Source organism: Eleutherodactylus coqui, chromosome 9 (assembly GCF_035609145.1).
Source record: "Eleutherodactylus coqui strain aEleCoq1 chromosome 9, aEleCoq1.hap1, whole genome shotgun sequence".
Lineage (NCBI taxonomy): Eukaryota > Metazoa > Chordata > Amphibia > Anura > Eleutherodactylidae > Eleutherodactylus > Eleutherodactylus coqui.
Genome location: NC_089845.1, coordinates 137,534,365 through 137,554,561, shown reverse-complemented (window position 1 = coordinate 137,554,561; position 20,197 = coordinate 137,534,365). Strand labels below are relative to the sequence as shown.

At 43.0% G+C, this 20,197-nt stretch overlaps 1 protein-coding gene across 3 annotated transcripts in view; it reads left to right on the top strand.

Annotated features, from left to right (window-relative positions):
• The window catches only part of PKHD1L1 (PKHD1 like 1), a 195,482-nt gene that overhangs the window by 118,367 nt on the left and 56,918 nt on the right, over nucleotides 1-20,197 (top strand). For all 3 annotated transcript variants that reach the window (XM_066578545.1, XM_066578543.1, XM_066578544.1), the window contains 11 exons: nucleotides 278-434; nucleotides 512-668; nucleotides 2,404-2,483; nucleotides 2,560-2,689; nucleotides 4,404-4,533; nucleotides 11,358-11,599; nucleotides 14,343-14,479; nucleotides 14,666-15,695; nucleotides 16,421-16,612; nucleotides 18,124-18,275; nucleotides 18,368-18,527. In XM_066578545.1, the coding sequence (XP_066434642.1) occupies nucleotides 278-434; nucleotides 512-668; nucleotides 2,404-2,483; nucleotides 2,560-2,689; nucleotides 4,404-4,533; nucleotides 11,358-11,599; nucleotides 14,343-14,479; nucleotides 14,666-15,695; nucleotides 16,421-16,612; nucleotides 18,124-18,275; nucleotides 18,368-18,527 (2,567 nt within the window). The remainder of the gene's footprint in view (nucleotides 1-277; nucleotides 435-511; nucleotides 669-2,403; nucleotides 2,484-2,559; nucleotides 2,690-4,403; nucleotides 4,534-11,357; nucleotides 11,600-14,342; nucleotides 14,480-14,665; nucleotides 15,696-16,420; nucleotides 16,613-18,123; nucleotides 18,276-18,367; nucleotides 18,528-20,197) is intronic.

Here is a 20,197-nt window from a genome sequence, read left to right as displayed (position 1 = left end):
TCCAGCACTACAAGGCAGCAGTGCCAAGTCAACAAACCTGTCCTTTCTGTTCAAAGCATGAGCCAATATTTTGGCAATTTGTGCTAAAAATCAGATTGAGAGGATCAGATTTAGCAAAAATTGTACCTGTCTGTACTGAAGCGTGTATTAATAGGACAAGCTGTCACTTGCCCAACAGCTCGTCTGGTGTAAAAGGACCAGTCGGTGCTCTTGTCTAGGAGTTACATTGTTCAGACGACAGCAATTACTTCATTTTCACCTTTTTTTTGCTTTTCAGTCCTAACACCTCAGTGATCACCATCACTATAGCGCACTCCGTATGTGACGTCCAGTCGGCTAACAGTACACAGATTGTATGTATAACCAGCGCTCATTCTCCTTCACAAAGAGCCAAAGTCACCGTACACATAGAGGGCCAAGGCATTGCTAAGATGGTAAGAAACAAGATAAAAAAATGGGACCTATTTATGTTTTTGCTTTTTCATTTTTTTCTTGTTCTTGCTCTTTTTAGGACAATGCAGACTTTTTGTACATCGACGTATGGTCTTCCAGATACACGTGGGGAGGAGAATCCCCACCCGAAGAGGGGTCAATGGCGGTCATCACAAAAGGCCAAACAATATTATTGGATGAGAGTACACCGGTACTAAAGATGTTGCTGATTCAAGGTAATGGGCCTGACATCTGCCTGCAACAGCCGCAATCAGAGATAACTTTGATTGGGGGTGTTAAACCCTTTAAATGCTGCTGTCGGTTCTGATTTAAATGTCCCGAATGGGCACCCCATGTTAAGAACGCAAGGTTGCCGTCTGGGTGTCATGGCAGTCTGGGAGGTTCAGAAGGCCCCCATGGCTGCCATGATTGTTTGCCTATTAGGGATGTGTCTGTGGCACATCTTTAATAGGCAGCCTGTTAAAATACAGCATAATGCAATCCATAGTATTGCATTATTGTGTATAAGCGATCAAATGATCATTAGTTCAAGTCCTCTATGGGGACAAATAAAAAAACAAAAAAATAAGTAAAGTAAAGATTTTATTAATTATTATAAGACTTAGGGCTCATTCAGACGACCGTATATCGACCGGGTATTCACGCCCGGCCGATATACGGTGTGCCTCTCTGCAGGGGGATGATGGAAGAGCCAGGAGCAGTGCACTGAGCTCCCACCCCCTCTCTGCCCCTTCGGCATTATTTGCAATGGAAGGGGGTGGGACAGGGGCGGAGCTAAATCCCAAAACTATACGGTCGTCTGAATCAGCCCTTAAAAATGCTAAAACCCTTTTCCAAGTCGTAACAAAAAAAAATCTAAAAAAGTAAAAAAAAAAAATCTTAAAATTGGTATCTCTATATCCATAAAGGTGCAATTTATTAAAATATCACAATATTAATCATGTAAAATGAACTCAATGAGGGAAAAAAAACGCATGATGGCAGAACTGCTCTTTTTTGGTCACTCCGTCTCCAAGACAAAAATTGAATAAAAAGCAATGAAAAAGTCGCATGTTTCCCAATAAAAAATAAAGGTCACCCTGCAAAAAAACAAGCCCACACACAGCTCTATCAACCGAAAACATGGCGGCAGAAAGCTATTTTTTTATATTATTATATAAATTTGGTATCACTGTAATTGTACTGATCTACAGAGTAAAAATACGCCATTTTTATTGCATCATGTTAGCTGTAAAAATACACCCTCCACCCAAAATGGTGCAATGTCTCACACCTTGCCCCTCTTTGAAATTTTTTACAATTTTGCATTACATTATATGTAGAGATGAGCGAACGTACTCGTTACGAGTACTTACGCACCCGAGTACCGCCATTTTCAAGTACTGCAGTACTCGCGCGTAAAGATTCGGGGGGCGCCGTGGCGGCACGGGGGGTAGCAGTGGGGAGTGGGGGGGAGAGGGAGAGAGAGAGGGCTCCCCCCTGTTCCCCGCTGCTACCCCCCGCACCGCCGCGCCTCTCCCCGCCCCCCGGCGGCCCCCGAATCTTTTCACCCGAGTACTGAAGTACTCGAAAATGGCGGTACTCGGGTGCGTAAGTACTCATTACGAGTACGTTCGCTCATCTCTAATTATATGGTATGTTAAATAGTACCATTGCAAAATACAACTCGTTCCGCAAAAAAAAAACAAGTCCTCAAGTAGATAAGTCACCCCAAAAAATTTATAAGTTCCGATTTTAAGAAAGTAGCAATACTAGAACTGCAGAATGTGGCCTGGACGCAGGGGCATCAATGACCCTTGGTCAAGAAACAGTTAATCGCCTTAGACCTAGAAAAAGAAAAAGTCCAAAAGAAAAACTTGCAACAGAAGAAAGCTGTATGGAGGACCCAACCTTGTTCCTTAGTGTGCGCGATATGCTGCGGTGCAATAATACACAGCCCTTTCTTAATAGGAGGAACTCTAATTTTTGATGAAGCGGACATAGAGCTTCAGTCTGAGAACATCCTCATTACAGATGGAGGCGCTCTTCAGGTACACAAGCTACATATTGGGTGGAATTACTGGACTGAAGTAGTCAGCTGTAATCATTTTTTCCATTTATGTTCAGATTGGAACAGAGGACGCTCCATTCCAGCACAAAGCAATAATCACTCTACATGGACAAATCCGTTCTCCAGAGTTACCAGTATACGGGGCTAAGACTTTAGCGGTGAGGCAAGGGACCCTGGACCTTCATGGTAAGTATAAGTGGAATAACATGTCTGATAATGGGCCGTACAAAATCCCTTTAACAATTTCTACCATTCTAGTCAGTTCTCATGCATACCATTACATCCCTGCAGGCCATGGGGACAATAGCCTACACAAACACAATGCAATTTTTTATGACTGGAGAGGAGAAAGAAGTTGGGACTCGCATTTATATAGAATAACTTCTGCCATTCACATCCAACAAGCATAAACCAGACGTGCTTATAAACACTCACTGGGAAAACAGGGACATCAGACCCAACAACACACCTGACTGCCCCATACTTACCAATGTGCTAAACAACCAGACAGATGGAAATATCTAGAAGTAGGTACGAGGTATTGGTTTGTATTTTGGCACGTAATCTCACAAGCCCACATCAAGGATCCCCATAGTCCCTACACTAACAAAACAACTACAACAAAAAGGTGATTGTCCCGATAAGGATGGCCCCACGCTGGAACCTAGGGCCAACTGGCTCACCCTAGAAAAGCAGAAACACCAGACAAGGGAAATACAACATTATAATACACACTGAACAGGACTGTTCACACCAAGTGTAGTTAGTACCTACAAACATACAGGGAACATGACCCTGTTCACACCTAGTGACTGCAACACAAAGGGAACACCACACAGAACAAAACATTGTTCACGCCAAGTGTAGTCCACACCCTCAGACATACATTGAACAAGTCATTGTTCCCACCTAAAGTCTGCTCACCTCACAGACAGAAGGAAACCCCACTCAGAACTTCATGCATGCATAGATAGATAGGAGCTAGTTCAAGTGTCCACACACCAAGAAAGGGATAAGAGCGTCAGACATAACCCATCTGATGGCAGCAAGGAACACGGTGTCAGACATCATCCATCTGACAACAACAGAGAACATGGTGTCAGGCATCACCTATCTGACAACATACAGGACACCTGCTGTCTGGAGGCCGCAATTGACAAAAGGGAGGAGAGAAGGGGCCTGCAGAACATGTAGAGAGGGAGATCAGATGTCCAGACCATCTTCAGGGAAGGTAGAGGAAACAACTCAAACAAGAAGCATGCATGACATCAATAGGACAGGCTTCACTTGCCCAACAGCTCGTCCCGTGTAAAACAACCAGTCGGAGCTCTTATCTAGGAGTTACATTGCTCAGATGACAGAAATTAATTCATTTTCACCTTTTTTTTTTCCTTTTCAGTCCTAACGCCGCAGTAATCACCATCACTATAGCGCACTCCATATGTAACTATAGGGGGTCCAAGTAGTTTTTGTGGGATAGTGTATTTCTGTGGACACCTTGTATACATTACATTGTACTTACAGTTACTGATAGTTACAGCCTGTATTTTAGTAAAATGCTGCATTAATAATTCCTCAGGCTTCATAGCTTGGATCTCCCTGCATTCCTTACTAGCTCAGTTTATGAATGCATATTGCTTTGGTGATTTGCATTCTGAGAAGCACAGTCTTCATACCAAAACAAGCTGTTTCTAATAGCAGCAGAATAATGAATGCGGCTCTGAAGTATAATACATGCTGTAACTGGAGATCAGAGCCGAAGTAATGCAAAGTTAATGGTACGACATTACTCAACTCTTTATATAGAATAACTTCTGTATGTAAGCTGTAAAATGTTGTTCAGAGGTCTGTGTTATGGGGTAAGAATTCTGGGAAATACATATGTTTTGCCCTTTTCTAGGCATCCCCGTGCCTGTGACCTGGACCAGACTTGCTCAGACGGCGGAGCCGGGGAGCACAACCCTCACTCTACAGAAAGGTGTGACTTGGAAAGCTGGAGATGAAATAGTGATCGCATCAACAGGTGACAGGTATATATCCTAAAATCTAACTGCTGTACATCATAAAAAGTGTGTTGTATGAAAAACAGCTCGCCACCTGTAGCTTCTGGGAAAGCCGACTGACAGCTGATATGGCCACCATTACGGATTTTACAGAGATCATCACTAATTAATTTTCTTAACTCTTAGCTGCCAAATGTTAGGGCATACTGTGTTAAATGCCATACAGAGTCCAATGAAAGCCCAGAGGGGGTTATGTTGTAACAGAGCTTAGTCATACGGGCATATTTTCGATCCACATGCAATCTATGTTCACACGGGCACATTTGTACACGTTGAAGCCCATTTAGACACAACCATTAACGCTCAAAAGATGTCTTTTGAGTGACTTTTGAACGATAATCATTGTGTCATTTACATCGCAAGATGATCGCTCAAACTTTGAGCAATCACCTTGTGCTCCGGAGGAGGCAGAAGACAAGCGGGGCCACTTGTTCTCTGCATCCAACTGTTCCCCGCTGGGAGCGCCCGGCTGTCATGCAGCCGAGCGCTCTGAGTGGAGGATGCAGAAGACAAGTGGGGTTTCCCCGCTTGTCTTCTGCATCCAGCTGTTCTCTACACGGAGCGCCCAGCTGTTATACAGCCGAGCACTGCATGCGGGGTATGGAGAACAGACCTAGACCGCTCTGTTCTTCACACCCCATCTGTCATCAGGGAGCTGGATACAGCTGAAACAATAGTATTAGCTGTATCCCGCTGTGAAGCACGCTGAAAGACAATGATGAGCGTCGGCTTAACAAAAACTGCACGATGTCAGTGCGGTTAGACCCAACGATTATCGCTCAAAAGACGGCTTTTAGGTCAAATTTTGAGCGATAATCGTTGTGTCTAAATGGGCCTTTCGTTGGTCATGTAAAATGTATGCATGCAATATGCAGAGAAGAGAGTCCATCGATTTCAATCGGTTTATTTTCATTTCCAAATTTTACACGCACATTTCTTGCATGTACAAAATAATGGGACATGCTCCATCTTTCTGCATATTTGTGCACCAAAGATCCCCATAGAAGTCTATGGGGAGTGCACAATTCAGTGAAAAGAAGAACACTGGCGTGTGCAAATGAGCGTGTCCTGTATGCGCAAGCAGTACAGAAAAATACACAATACATGCACAAAAAAGCCTCCTGTACAGCGCAAATACATGGCAGTGGGGTGTTTGCGAAAAAAAATACGCCCATATGAAGGGGGCCTAACCGACTGCATTTGGAGCCATTAAAGTCGATGGGGCTATTCACACAGGTGACTTTTTTTTTTTTTTTACACGGACCGATCTTACATGTGGAAAAAAGGAAATCCCAGCATATCTTGCCAGAATCGCCCATTCACTGCAATGGCTGAGCAAATTGTTGTTTTTTTTTTAAACGCACATGGAGGTTGTCTGTGTACGCTCCATTCATCACTCATCATTGCTAAGCAATTCCAGAAGAAAAATTGGTCCTCCTTTATTTTTTTTTTGCATGTTAGAAAAAAAAACACACGCTACAAGGGTTTAAAAACCAGAAACACGCAATACGTGTGGATGTCACACGGACATACACATGCTTTAAAATCGGCCTATTTTACATGTTTGTTTGAATGAAGCCTCGTTACCACAAGGGAGTGCAAGTTCAGTCAGTGAAAAACGGACCTACTTCACTACGAATGTCCGTGCTTTACACATCCGAGTTTGCTGCATTTTTGCGTTTCCTATCATGCTTCTGTCATCCAATTGTAAACCGTTTTTCATGCATGTAAAAAAATACAAGGTGTCCGAATTGATGTGATTTAGGACGGCCTCATACGAGCAGCGTGCAACGTATTTGCGCCATGAAAGAGTCTTTTTTGCGTGTGTTTTAGTGCATTTTACTGCACTTTTTGCGCCGCCAAGGACTGTTCACATTGGCGCAGTACATACTTGCACTGTGATTTAAAAGGCTGTGCCTACTTAGTACTAAATGTGTTTGATTTCCCGCAAAATTGAGGAGCGTATTGTGCAATCACACGGGTATCGGGTGTGCATTTGCGCACCACCCATAGACTTTAATAGAGCCTTTGGTGCGTAGATGCGCACAAAAATAGAGCATGTTGCATTTTTTTTGTGTGCGAACTGCTTGTGTGTAATGTGACAGGATATTGAAGAAAGGCGTGCAAAAAAGAATATCTCTTTCTCGTATAGTCATACAACTCTCCATCACTGTATCAAACCTCCCAGACCCGGTACATAGCATTAGACTATAGAGGGGCTTGTAGGTGAAAGTAGGTTGTATCATATCGATCCCGTTATCATCACATGTTGCTATGAAATATTATTAAACTACCGTGTTTTCCCGAAAATAAGACCGTGTCTTATATTAATTTTTGTTCCAAAAGGCTTAACTTTTTTACATGTATAGCTGCCAGGACACTATTTAAATTGACTTTTTTAATTAACTGTTAGCAGGGCTTAATTTTGGAGTAGGGCTTCTATATCAAGCATCCTCAAAAAGCCTGAAAAATCATTTTGCATCCTCAAAAATTCTGGAAAATCATGCTATGTCTTATTTTCAGGATATGTCTTATTTTCAGGGAAACAGGGTAGTAGGCTTAATCCAGCTAACCTTCTGGGCCCTAAGGTCACTCTACCCCTCCCTGCACTCCATATTATACCTGAATATTGATGTTCTAAATTGAAATAGAAAATCTGCCTATTATTGGTATGAAGTTTGAAGTTTGTTTTACAGCTTCCACCATGTTATCTATCGTTGCTCATTGGTTATCTTCTCCCTTTTCTTAATCTGTTTTCAATCTACCCAATTGGTTGTAGTTAAAGGTACCATGAGGTTTCTTTGAACGACTTCATACATTCCATGATTTCTTGTGGTGAAACATTCTTCAATAAACGAACGCCATTTCCTAAAAAATCCCGGCGCCCGTGACTCCACCCTATGTTCTAATTACAATTTTTCCATACACAAAAATTGCTTGAGTTGGTGTGTTATGTCTGTGAGTTTTGGAGTTAGCGGCTGCAGCCATTGTGTTAATAAGCAACGTTTGGTTACTATAAGAGCAGCATGGATCAAATGTCTTGATTGTATTTCAGCAGGGAGAAAATGGAATATAAAGACCTGGGGGGCCAATGGAAGTAAGATTTTCCGACCTTGTGTATTAGTAGTCTTATCTCTGCCCAATATTTTTGAGCCTCAGGACAGTTCCATAAGCTATGGAACATGTTTGTTCTTGACTTATTACATTTAGGGTAGGCCAACAGTCTGTTGGGTGCATTGGGATGTGGTGGGATATCAAAACCATGTATGGCCTTATATTGAACTGAGTTTCTTTTCATCTTTCGTTAGAGATGGCTTTGCGCATTGCTTTCCAGCCATCTGTGATTTTCTATTCAATTTATGGGTCATGGATTTCTTCTGACCTTTTTTTAAAATATTGATGAGCCATCAAATGCCATAAGGTTTAACCTGAAGGCTCGATATAAACTAGAGAGGGCGTGTTTTCGTGAGAGGGAAGTGATTAAGAGGTCTAGTGGTCTAGTGGGTTAAGCCCAATTTACACGGGATGACTGTTAAGCAAACCATGCCTTACACTCGTCCCTGCATGTACTCTCTCCCGTGCTGTTGCACAGAAGCGAGTATCGTTGGCTCGCAGCGGGGTGGCTGGAGGAGATTTCATTCCTCGCTCTCCCCCGCCCCTCTCCATTCACTTAACACAGCGGCCATTTAGTACTGAACGGCTGCTGTTTACACTGAACGATCACCGTTCAGGATTTTATGCAGCCTAAACGATGAATGATGATCGTTCAGTAGTCGTTCAGTACTGAACGGCCACCTTGTTAAGTGAATGGAGAGGGGCGGGGGAGCGCGAGGAGTGAAATCTTCTCCAACCGTCCCGCTGCAAGCCAACTAAACTCGCTCCTGTGTAACAGCATGGGAGCGAGTACATGCAGGGACGAGTGTCGGGCATCGTTTGCCCGCCAGTCATCCCATGTAAATGGGGCTTTAGAGATATGTTCTTTATTTATTTGTGGTAAGCTGATGAGTAGAAACCCTCTCAATTGCGCATAAGAGAGGAAGTGTATGTTTGGGAGTTCAAAGGCTTCTCAGAGTTCTGGGAAAGTTTGTAGTCTAGGCTTCTGGGGATGTAATATATGTTGGATGGTCTCTATACCTTTGGCTTGCCCTTGTGTAAATAATTTGCTTTCCCACCCCTCTTTGAATTCTGGGTGTCTCCATATCTTCATGTGCTTTGAAACTTTAGGCCTCATGTCCACGGGGAAAATCAGGCCCGCTACGGATTCTACATGGAGAATCCGCAGCGAGTCCCTCCTGCCCCGCGGACATGAGGGCTGAAAATAGCATTATTACTCACCTCTCGCACGCTCCGGATCTTCCCTGCTTCGCGGCTTCATCTTCTCTCCGTCGCGGCCGGATCTTCTTTCTTCGGCCCGGCGGATGTGCACGGCACGTCGGTTGCGTGCCGCGCGCATGCACCAGCCCGAAGAAAAAAGATCCGGCCGCGACGGAGAGAAGATGAAGCCGCGAAGAAGGGAAAATCTGGAGCAGGTGAGTATATTCTTATTTTGGTCTCCCGCGGATCCGGACGGCTTTCATAGGCTTCAATAGAAGCCTGTGGGAGCCGTCCGCACGGTAGACCCGCACCTAAATGGAGCATGGTCCAGATTTTTTCATGCTACATTTTTTTTAAAATCACTTTTATTGACGATCCGCGGGTATTTATCTACCCACGGGTGGTCAATGCATGCCTATGGGGTGCGGATCCGCATGCGGGTGATCCGCTGCGGATCTAAAATAATCGTTTGCCTGTGGACATGAGGCCTTAAAGAGTAGCCCATACGCCTTTCTCACAATCTTCCAGGTTGCAATCGTGTCTTTTGCCAGAAGTGATTGTCTGACCAGAGGTGGAAGATTTGAAAAGCTAGTGTGCAGAAGAGCATTTTGCTCCCATGTCCGCCTCCAAGAAGAAATTTGAAAAATAATTATTTCTTTAATCCAGTCCAAGGAGTGCCGGAACAGACAAGCCAGGTTGTAGGTTCTTACATTAGGAAATTCAATACTGCCTCTATCCTTCGGGAGCATCCGTTTCATCAACGCTATATTTGGACACTTATTGTTTCATATAAATGAGCAATAAGCCGCAGGGAGCTTTCTAATGTCTTCACACTTCAAAAGCAGAGGGATCGTTTGGAGGGGGTATAAGAGTTCAGGAAAGCTGAAGTGGCAATGACCCAGGAAGGATAGCGGTAGATTATTCCATTTATGCCCCTTAATGATATAAAGTATTAAAGCAGGGTAATCATTGATTCTAAGTGTTTCCCTATGTGTTTTCCAAAGTATTTAATTGATGATTTAGCTGAAGTAATGGGAAGTTTAGTATCTATTATGTCCTTCAGTTTTGACTTTTTCCGTGGTGATATATCTATTAGTTCGCATTTTGATACATTGATTTTAAACCCCCGACTGTTTGCCAAAGGAATCCAAGATAGCAAAAACCCTTGGAAGGTTTCTATCTGGACGGGTTATATTGTTATACCTTCTGTGTCCTCCCTGCCTTCCAGGATCCGAATCAGAGGTTCAATGGCTATATTAAATAATTTTATTTCATTTAGCACCGCCAGTATTTCACAAATATTTACCATTGCTGACCTGCCTTCCACAAACCCTGTATTCAGGGGTGAGAATAGGCGCGGGAGGATAATGACCAATCGATCTGCCATGATTTTAGACAATATCTTTAAGTCGTTGTCCATGAGAGATATCGGATGGTATGCTGATGGATTATGAAGGTCTTTGTCAGGTTTAGGGAGCAGTTTAATGTTTGCCGTGTTTATCTCCGCAGGGATAGCAATATGTTGTATGTATCAGTTATAAAGTTTTTCTAGTATGTGGATGATATGGTCTTTCAGAATTTTAAAGAATTCTCCCAAATATCCATTGGGGCCTGGGGCTTTATTGGATTTTCTGTTTGTGATACAGGGGAGTTTAGTAGTTCTCTCTCCTCCTCTGTTAGTGAAGGTATTGGAATATCAGGAGGAAAAAACACCGCAATATCTGGGTTTTTTAGGATTTTGCAAGTAGAGTCAGGCATACCAATTACAGAATATATCTATACGTTAGGGTGATTTTGAAGTCTGCCCATATTATCCTTTAGGCACAGTATGGCCTGTGCTTTAAAAGGGCCTTTTGCTAGCCCAGCCATTAGCTTCCCAGCTTTATTGCCAAATATGAATGTGGTAATCTTTGTAGGACGTTTATGTAGCCACAATACATAGGCCTGTTTGGTTCTTAGAGGTAAAATACATGATGTTATAGCAAGCTTTTAAACCTACTTAAGGTTCTTCCTCAGGCTTCAGCCCATGGCTTTAGGGTTTGGGCCTGAGGAAATAGGTTTGAAAGCTCACTATAACATCGTCTTTTTGTTAGCCATTAAAAGGTATCATATCAACAAGATTACTTGGTTTCTCTTACTGAGAACAATCACATTTTAGCCAAAGGTACCACATGGGAGGATATGATACCTTTGGCTAATGAATGGGAAAAATGTGGTACTTTTGTGCAGGGAGGAATCAGTAAGTTGCACCCTGGCTCTTTAAGATTGTAGCTGCGTGTACGATTGGCCTGCTGTCAAATAGTGAGCAGAAGCCGAGGTGTGGCGTCTGTGGAAGACAAGTGCCGGACCCGTGCAGCAGCTACCAGGAGAGGTAAGCTGCTGGTCCCAGTTACTTTCTGCTGATAGCTTCCTGTTAAGATTTCCCAGCACTCACTGTAGATATTTTAACTGCAATACATGTTCTTATCTTCTGACAGGCACAGTCAAAATGAGAATGAGAAGAGAACTATACAGTCCGTATCTGCAGATGGCATACAAGTGACCCTAACAGAGCCATTACTCTACAAACATTTAGGGATTTCAGTCACTCTACCTGATAACACTGTTTTTGAGGCCCGAGCGGAAGTAGGTCTCCTTACAAGAAACATTGTTGTCAGAGGGTCCAACAATGTGGAATGGAATGACACAATACCACCCTGCCCAGATGGGTTTGATACAGGTAATGTTATGGTGTCTTCTTGTATATGAAGTTGGTGCTGGCCTACATTTTATGTGATCTACTCTTGACGGTCATCTCCTTGCATTCTATGAATCACAATGTTTTTGAGGATAACGTCTTACCCAACCATTCTTCTTCTTGTATAACTTCTGCTTTGGTCTTTCGAAATATACTAGATAGACTTCAAAAAGCTGACCAACTTTATTCTCGTAGAATTAGGTAAAGGTGCATGTAGCAGGCTCCTTGCGGTGATCCACAGAGGAAACCAACTATTCTAGACTCCTTCAACAGATATGACTGAAAGATGGTCACCTTCTCTTCTGAGTCATTGAATACAAGTTAAATGTTTTGAAAAGCCTTTAATGATAAATATTTGCTGCTGGGGGGTCCCAAATGCCTTGCTACCGATCTCCCCACCTGGTATCCTAACGCTGAAACCAATGACTCTTCCATGAGCAAAGGTTGCATATTTATGGGTATAACGTAGTGATTTTTCTGAATATACCAATATGGCACCATTGATGATCTACTGTAGCTGGCAGCCCAGTGAAGGTAATTGTGGACCTCTTGAATGATTTCATCCTAACACCATCTTACGGGAAGTATCTGAGTATTGCAGACAATGGTGCTGAAAAATTAAAGGATTTGAATAAACACTTTCATAGGATATTCATAGGTTGCTGATTCGCTTTCCACATCTGAAAATAAATCCACGTCTACACCAAAATCTGTGTCAAAATTTGAAAATTTGCGGTGGATTTGGTTATGGATTTGCTGTAGGTTTCACCCTTTAGTTTAATTTAACCAAAATCTATGATGAAATCACGAAATGTTACATTTTTTGTTGCGGATTTGCTGCAGTTATTTTTTTAGAAATGGAAAATCCGCAGCCAATCAGCTGAAAGCTCACTAAGGTTACGTCCACACCGGGTGGATTTGTTGCGAAATGTCCTTTGCAGATATTTTGCAGAAGATTCACAATGTAAAATCTGTATTGAAAACTAGAATTTAGGGCTTCTTCAGATGGGCATATGCACAACTATGGTCTCTACTACGGAGTGTAGTTGCGCATTAACTTTTTTTTTTCTTGGACTATTCAAACTCTGCACTAGTGCGAGCGAGTGTGAATTAAAAAGCTGAGAGATAGATCCTGCCCTATCCTTCTCACACATACTATTAACTATGTGCAGGAAATATAGGGCAAGTCCTATCTTTTCTCACCTGTACTATTAACAGGCAAGAATACCGCTAATGAAGACAGAACCATTGACATCAGTGGTTTCTTTTCATCCCATTATGCGGCCTCGATAATCATAACAGGACTAAATCATGCCCATTTATTTAAACCCTTAGTGCAGAATTCACCCCCTCATTTGAAGAGCTGTAATCCGCACCGAAGAGCCAGTTCTATGATTGACATGCTGCTGATTTATATACCGCACCACAAGTCCATTTCCGCAGCAGATTTGTTTTCTGCAGAGTGGGAACAAGATTTTGAAAATCTCATTCTCTTTTCTGCTACCGTAAGGTCTGAGGATCTTCTGTGCGGAGGGTCCACATGGAGAGTCTGCGGCAAATCTGCCTGGTATGGACGTACCCTTCAGGCAAGTTCAGGAGGCAGTATTAGTGGGCAAAATCCTGGTGCAGAATTCTGGTGAGTTTGCACGTCAAGAAGTGACATGTCATTACTTGATGTGTAGACGCTAGTTTCTGTATCGAAATTCTGCACACAGATTTTGCCCATTGGCAGGGCTTAAAACGCACCATGATCCGCACCAAAAGCTGCAGCAGTAAGCCGCAGATTTTGAAGCGTTTTTTATGACGGCATGCACGTTTACACGAGCACATTTGCGCAGTGTATTATGCGCTCATTTTTTTGCATGCATATGAGCGTATTTTCTTAAGCAATGTGCGATTGGGTGAAAAAATACACTCCATGACCTAATTTGGTGCATATTACGCACCGCAATAGGTTATTGAAGTGAACTGGCCTGCGCAAACCCTGAGCATTCACTGTGTGTTTGCACACCATTTCAATTGGCCCATTTGCGTTCTTTTTTCATACGCAAATAGGCACACGGCGGAATCCATCTCAGATTTTTCCACCCATGTGGATTCTGTTTGTAAAGCCAATTCTGCAGCTAAGCTTTGTATTTCTGCTACGGATTTGCCCCTCTTTGTGTCGCAGGTCTGCACACGGATTTAACCCTTTCCAATCCACTGTCTGACGTCTAAAGACATTCTGATCGAAGGCTGTACAGCTCCGATGTCAGAAGACGTCCGTCAGGGTATTGTTATTGGCTGCTCTGTTGTCGGGGGCCTTTTCAGCATGTCCCATACTGCAGTACTGGCTCTACCCAGCAGACGGCGCCATTGTATAATGGCAGAAAGAGAAAGCCCCCTAGGAAACCCTGAATCCAAAATTGGATTGCAAAGGGTTAAGCATTGGGCAGATCTGTGTGCGGAATTTATGATGGGATTTGAAATTTGTGCACGGAATAGATCTGCATTATATACAGCACATCGTGGATTCTCTTCTACATGGATGGGGACACTCGTGTGGATTTGCCATGCATTTGATGTGGAATCCATACAGACTCAAATGTGTTAAATCTGCACCAAGCTGCAGACTCCACGCGAATTCTGTCTCAAATCAATGCCAAGTTTTCACCATGCACAATGTCATCTATTCATGTGCTATCCTTATTTCACTTTTTCAACATTCATCATCTTGTTACTTTAGGTGAATTTGCCACACAGACATGTTTCCAGGGAAGGTTTGGCGAAGAAATAGGAAGTGATCAATTTGGAGGATGCATAATGTTCCATGCTCCACAACCTGGCCAACTTCTGTCCATTGGAAGAATAGAATATGTGGAGGTTTGTGTGGAAAGATAAAACAAATTGGCCAAGTAACGCTACACTGCTAGGAAACACTTGATTTTCAAACCACCATCTACACAAATACCTTCATCCTTTATCCCATGATACAACATCACATCACACATATTTTGGGGGAAATTCGATGCTCGTAAAAACTAATAAAGTGAAATATTTGTCTTCTAGGTTTTCCATGCAGGCCAAGCTTTCCGGTTAGGCCGTTATCCAATACATTGGCATTTGCTGGGTGATGTGCAGTATAAGTCCTATGTACGAGGTTGTGGAATTCATCAGACCTACAACAGGGCAGTGACCATCCATAACACTCACCACCTACTTGTGGAGAATAACGTCATCTATGATATCATGGGAGGAGCGTTCTTCATCGAAGATGGCATAGAACATGGCAATATACTTCAGTACAACTTAGCCGTGTTTGTTCAACAAAGTACCAGCTTGCTCAATGATGATGTTACCCCAGCGGCGTTCTGGGTTACCAATCCAAATAACACAATACGGCACAATGCTGCCGCCGGTGGCACACATTTTGGCTTTTGGTACAGGATGCACGATAACCCAGATGGACCTTCCTATGATCCTAACATTTGCCAGAAGTTAGTGCCACTTGGAGAGTTCTACAATAACACTGTTCACTCTCAAGGATGGTTTGGCATTTGGATTTTTGAAAATTACTTCCCTATGGTAGGCGGATCCTGCAATTCTTCTACACCATCCCCGGCGATTTTCCAATCTTTAACCACTTGGAATTGCCAAAAAGGAGCAGAATGGGTCAATGGTGGTGCCCTCCAGTTCCACAACTTCACCATGATCAATAATGAGGACTCTGGCATAGAAACTAAGAGAATCATTTCAAGTTATGTTGGAGGATGGGGAGAGGCTAGTGGCGCTGTAATCAAAAATGCTATCATTGTGGGACATCTGGATGAGCTAGGACTTGGTTCTAAATACTGCACTGCTAGAGGCATCGCCCTCCCATTTGATGAAGGACTCACTGTTTCATCTGTAAAGTTCATGAATTTTAACCGTTCAAACTGTGTGGCGATCGCTGTTACGACTGTTGTTGGGCTCTGTGAAGACAGATGTGGAGGCTGGAGTGTTAAGTTTAATGGAATACAATACTTCAATTCACCCAACAAGGCGGGATTTAGATGGGAGCATGAAGTTGTTCTAATTGATACAGATGGGATGCTAACAGGTAAATACATAAATAGCAATCTTAAGAGGTTGTACCAAAATCGAATTTTATCAACTACAGGATAGGTAATAAAGGTCTGATCTATTGGGCTTCCCTACATGCCCAATCTCTCTTTTCCCCCCAAGATCTGACGTTAGGAGAGAGTTGGGAGGCCACAATACCCAATCCTGCCAAAATCGGTGGGTTTAGCCAAACTTTTATGTGTATGGCCAGCTTTAAGGTGACCATAAATTTTAGATCATTGACAGTTAATATCAGTGGGATCTAAAGATAACTATCCATGGTCCATAGCCACTCTAAGACTAGAGCTACATTGCGACATGAAGATCGCAGTGACGCATGTAATGATTGGTTATGAGGCCACATTGCGACCTGTGACCTAATGCGACTATGACACAGCATTTGTAGAAAATCCAAATCAGTTGGACTTTGGTTGTAGGTGGCAAATGACTTTTCCAACACGGATATCAATGTAAGTCACTTGAAAAATAAGGCGGCTCAATTCATGTTATTTAAACTCACACTAAAGTCAATAGGTACATTAAAAAAACAAAACAGAGTAACATGGCAGGTGAGTGCTTTGTTTTTTGAATGCACCCATTGACTTGAATGGGCATTTCTGGTCCGCACGAGAAAGTGGATCTCTAGGACGTGGTGTGAAAGCAACTTCAGTTATATTTTCATACCTTCTGTCAGAATTAAAGAATATTTTGGTTTTGCTATAGGAAATATAGGAGCAAAGGTGGTGCCAGGTAGTGGGCTCCTTGATCCTTCCCAGTGCAGACTAAGCAGTGAATGGAGCGTTGGCTTTCCTGGATATGTATGTAATTCCTCCATCAGCTTCCACCGGTTGGCCTTCAATAAACCTTCCCCTTCTTCTCTTCTTGGAAAGGATGCCATTATTTCAAATTCTTTTGGTAAGTTGTTGATATTATTTGTTCACCGTTCCAGACGCTCAGCCTACTGCCATGCGGAGCAGATTTTGCACAGCAGATCTACCGGGATTCTGCGACTAATCCATGACAAAATCCACATGTGTTACAGATTTTGACATCCAAGGGATGGAATCCACAGTGAAAATCCGTAGAATAAATTGACATACTGTGGATTTTACATCCTCACCAAAAGTCAAATTCTTCTCAGATTTGTTTCTCTAGTATGTGAATGAGATTTGGTAAATGCTCTTCTGTGTAGCGGCCCTCTGCTTTGGCTGATAGGAGTCCTGATGGGAGGTTTTTATTCTCTAATAGTTCCACACTTCCTAATAGGTCATATGGATGTGGATTATCTAAACGCCCTTTAACAAGATAGGAAGCCGCTGGGATAAAAATATCCAAAATATTACAAACTTTTTAACTCGGAGTAGTAATTTCCAACCATTTACCAATTATGTCCGACTTTGACATAAATTTTCCATTCTCGACAAACCCTTACCTCTCCCCCATCCCTATTGTAAAAGTGACTTGTTGTTTCGGGAAGCCATAACTAGGTTTCACCCTTTAAGGACCTGGCCCAGTTTGGCGCTTTAGGACGATTTTCATCCCAACTTTTTCAAAATCCCTAAGGTTTCTTATTTTTCAGTTGGCATTGCCATTTAAGACCTGATTCGTTGTGCGGTGAGCTATAGTTTTTATTGGCACCATTTTGGGTACGTATAATGTATTGTATAACTGTTATTAATTTGTTGGGGGGTAGGAAGGGTAAAAAACACATCAGTTTAGCCATTGTTTTTCTTTTTTACCGTTTTTACTATGCGGTATAAATGAGATATCATCATTTTTTTGGTGGGGTGGGGGTATATTTTTGATGATGCCAAAATGATAGAATAAGATTTTTGTACTTAGCGTAAAATCTCTTTCTCATCTTGTTCATTGGGGAAAACCACCTAATAGAATGGGTATAGCTAATGCCGCTAGGAGGCAGGGACACTAAGTAAAAAAAAAGTGTTAGCTCCTCCTACCAGCACCAAGCTAGCCAGTGTGTATGCAAGGAGTAGGAGCAGCAAGTTGGATAAAACAGGGTAAACAACAGTTAAAGAGAAAACCGTAAACCCAGGGGCGTAACTATAGAGGATGCAGGGGATGCGGTTGCACCAGGAGCCTTGGGGGGCCCATAAGGACTCTCGTCTCCATATAGGAAGCCCAGTACAATGAATAAAGCATTATAGTTGGGGGCCCCGTTCCAGGTTTTGCATTGGGGCCCAGGAGCTTCCAGTTACTCCTCTGCGTAAACCTTAAACAATGTAACAGAACTCAGAACCATGAGTAGCACCAGGGAGAACATGGGAAACGGGTGACCAACATTCAACAAGGCTTTGGGTTGGGGGCTTATTTTGTTCTGGGCACTCTGCATACCACAAAGCTTTCCTCCAGGTGCAGTGAAACCTCTATACTCTCTCTAAAGACTCTAAAGCAATTTGTACTTCTAGGGTCCAGTGTTGTGCCTTTCCTGATAAAACGCTTGACCCACCCAAAAGGATGGATGGCCTTGTTGCCTAATGCGAATTCCTTCAACTGGTATTTCAACAATGTTAATTTCATCACAAACATCTCCTACACATCCACCTTCTATGGATTTAAGGTAAATTCATCACATACCCTAAATAGTGGGTCAATACAGCTGGATAACTTGTGTGATACCATAACGTTACCCTACGATTGTATTGTATGTAGAGTGAGGACTTTGTGCTGATATCCCACAACTTAACTCGGAAGCCTGACAGGTTCAAAATAATTGATGTCCGTAATGAATCTACACAGATGTTGGTCTGGAACAATCATAGCAACGGAGACTGGTACTTTAATGATAACACAACTACACTGACATATCTAGGTATGTATTACTATTAATCAACATTACGCTTTTCCTAATCATTGACCATAGAGCAGCGGGACATGGAGATCCGATGACTACAATTGTCTTTTTCTATTCATTTTTCAGTGGTCTCATTTGGATACATATGCTTTTATTTAAAGGGACTCTCCACTTTGCATAATAATTACTGGTTAGCAGGGTTCATTGACAATAGTTTGATCACAAACTATCTCTTCCTGTGACCTTCAACGATCATCTGTAGTCTATGAAGAAACTTACAGCGCCACCACAGGAGAAATGAAGCATTACACCGTGCCCATTTACAATGGGTCTGTCTTTGTAGTACAAAATAGAACAGATCCTCCAGAGCGTTCTCCACTCTGATCAAGAGTTGAGGGTGTGGAACAAAGAATCCCCCCCTATTAACTCTGACTTTCCAAATAGGGTTCCAGTCAAGCCTGTACCCAGTTCCCCGAAAATAAGACAGCGTCTTATATTAATTTTTGCTCCAATAGATTTTACCTTTTTACATGTATAGCTGCCTGGACACTATTTATACTATCTTTTTTATTAGCTGTAACGAGGGCTCAATTTTGGAGTAGGGCGTCCACGTCAAGCATCCGCAAAAATCCTGAAAAAGCATTCTGCATTCTCGAAAATCCAGAAAATCATGCTAGGTCTTATTTTTGGGGTATGGCTTATTTTCAGGGAAACAGGGTAGTATATTGGCAGGTTATGCAACTTCTATAGGATCTGTAGATAGGCTTTAGTTTACATTGACTTCTTCTTAATGGCTGGTAAGAACTTAAAGGGGTTGTCCCGCGCCGAAACGGGTTTTTTTTTTTTCAACACCCCCCCCCCCCCCCCGGTCGGCGCGAGACAACCCCGATGCAGGGACCTAAAGAAAGCTTACCGGAGCGCTTACCTGAATCCCCGCGCTCCGGTGACTTCTATACTTACCGGTGAAGATGGCCGCCGGGATCCTCTTCCTCCGTGGACCGCAGCTCTTCTGTGCGGTCCATTGCCGATTCCAGCCTCCTGATTGGCTGGAATCGGCACGTGACGGGGCGGAGCTACACGGAGCCGGCATTCTGCACGAGCGGCTCCATTGAAGAGAGCAGAAGACCCGGACTGCGCAAGCGCGGCTAATTTGGCCATCGGAGGGCGAAAATTAGTCGGCTCCATGGGAACGAGGACGCCAGCAACGGAGCAGGTAAGTATAAAACTTTTTATAACTTCTGTATGGCTCATAATTAATGCACAATGTACATTACAAAGTGCATTAATATGGCCATACAGAAGTGTATAGACCCACTTGCTGCCGCGGGACAACCCCTTTAACCAAGGCTTCTGTCTTCATGGGTACTGTAATGCTAGTAGCCAAGAGAGAAAAACTGGCTAGAGGGTCAAGTTGCTTTTCCCTGAAATGGATGAGATAGGTTGGCTAAATACATGCTGGCCCCTCATGACCTGTATAGAAGTGATGGTATAAAGCAGGGGTGCACAGCATGCAGCCCGGGGGCCACATGAGCCTGAAATGCCATTCTGTGTCCAATCATCTGGACACAGAAATATCTATGCATAGCTGCCCACATGTAGTTTCCTTGTCAGGGTGAAGAAGAGTGGCACATAGCAAGGCAACGAGAACAGACAAGTACTAAGGGTGCCCTGTGTAGCCATGTCTGACA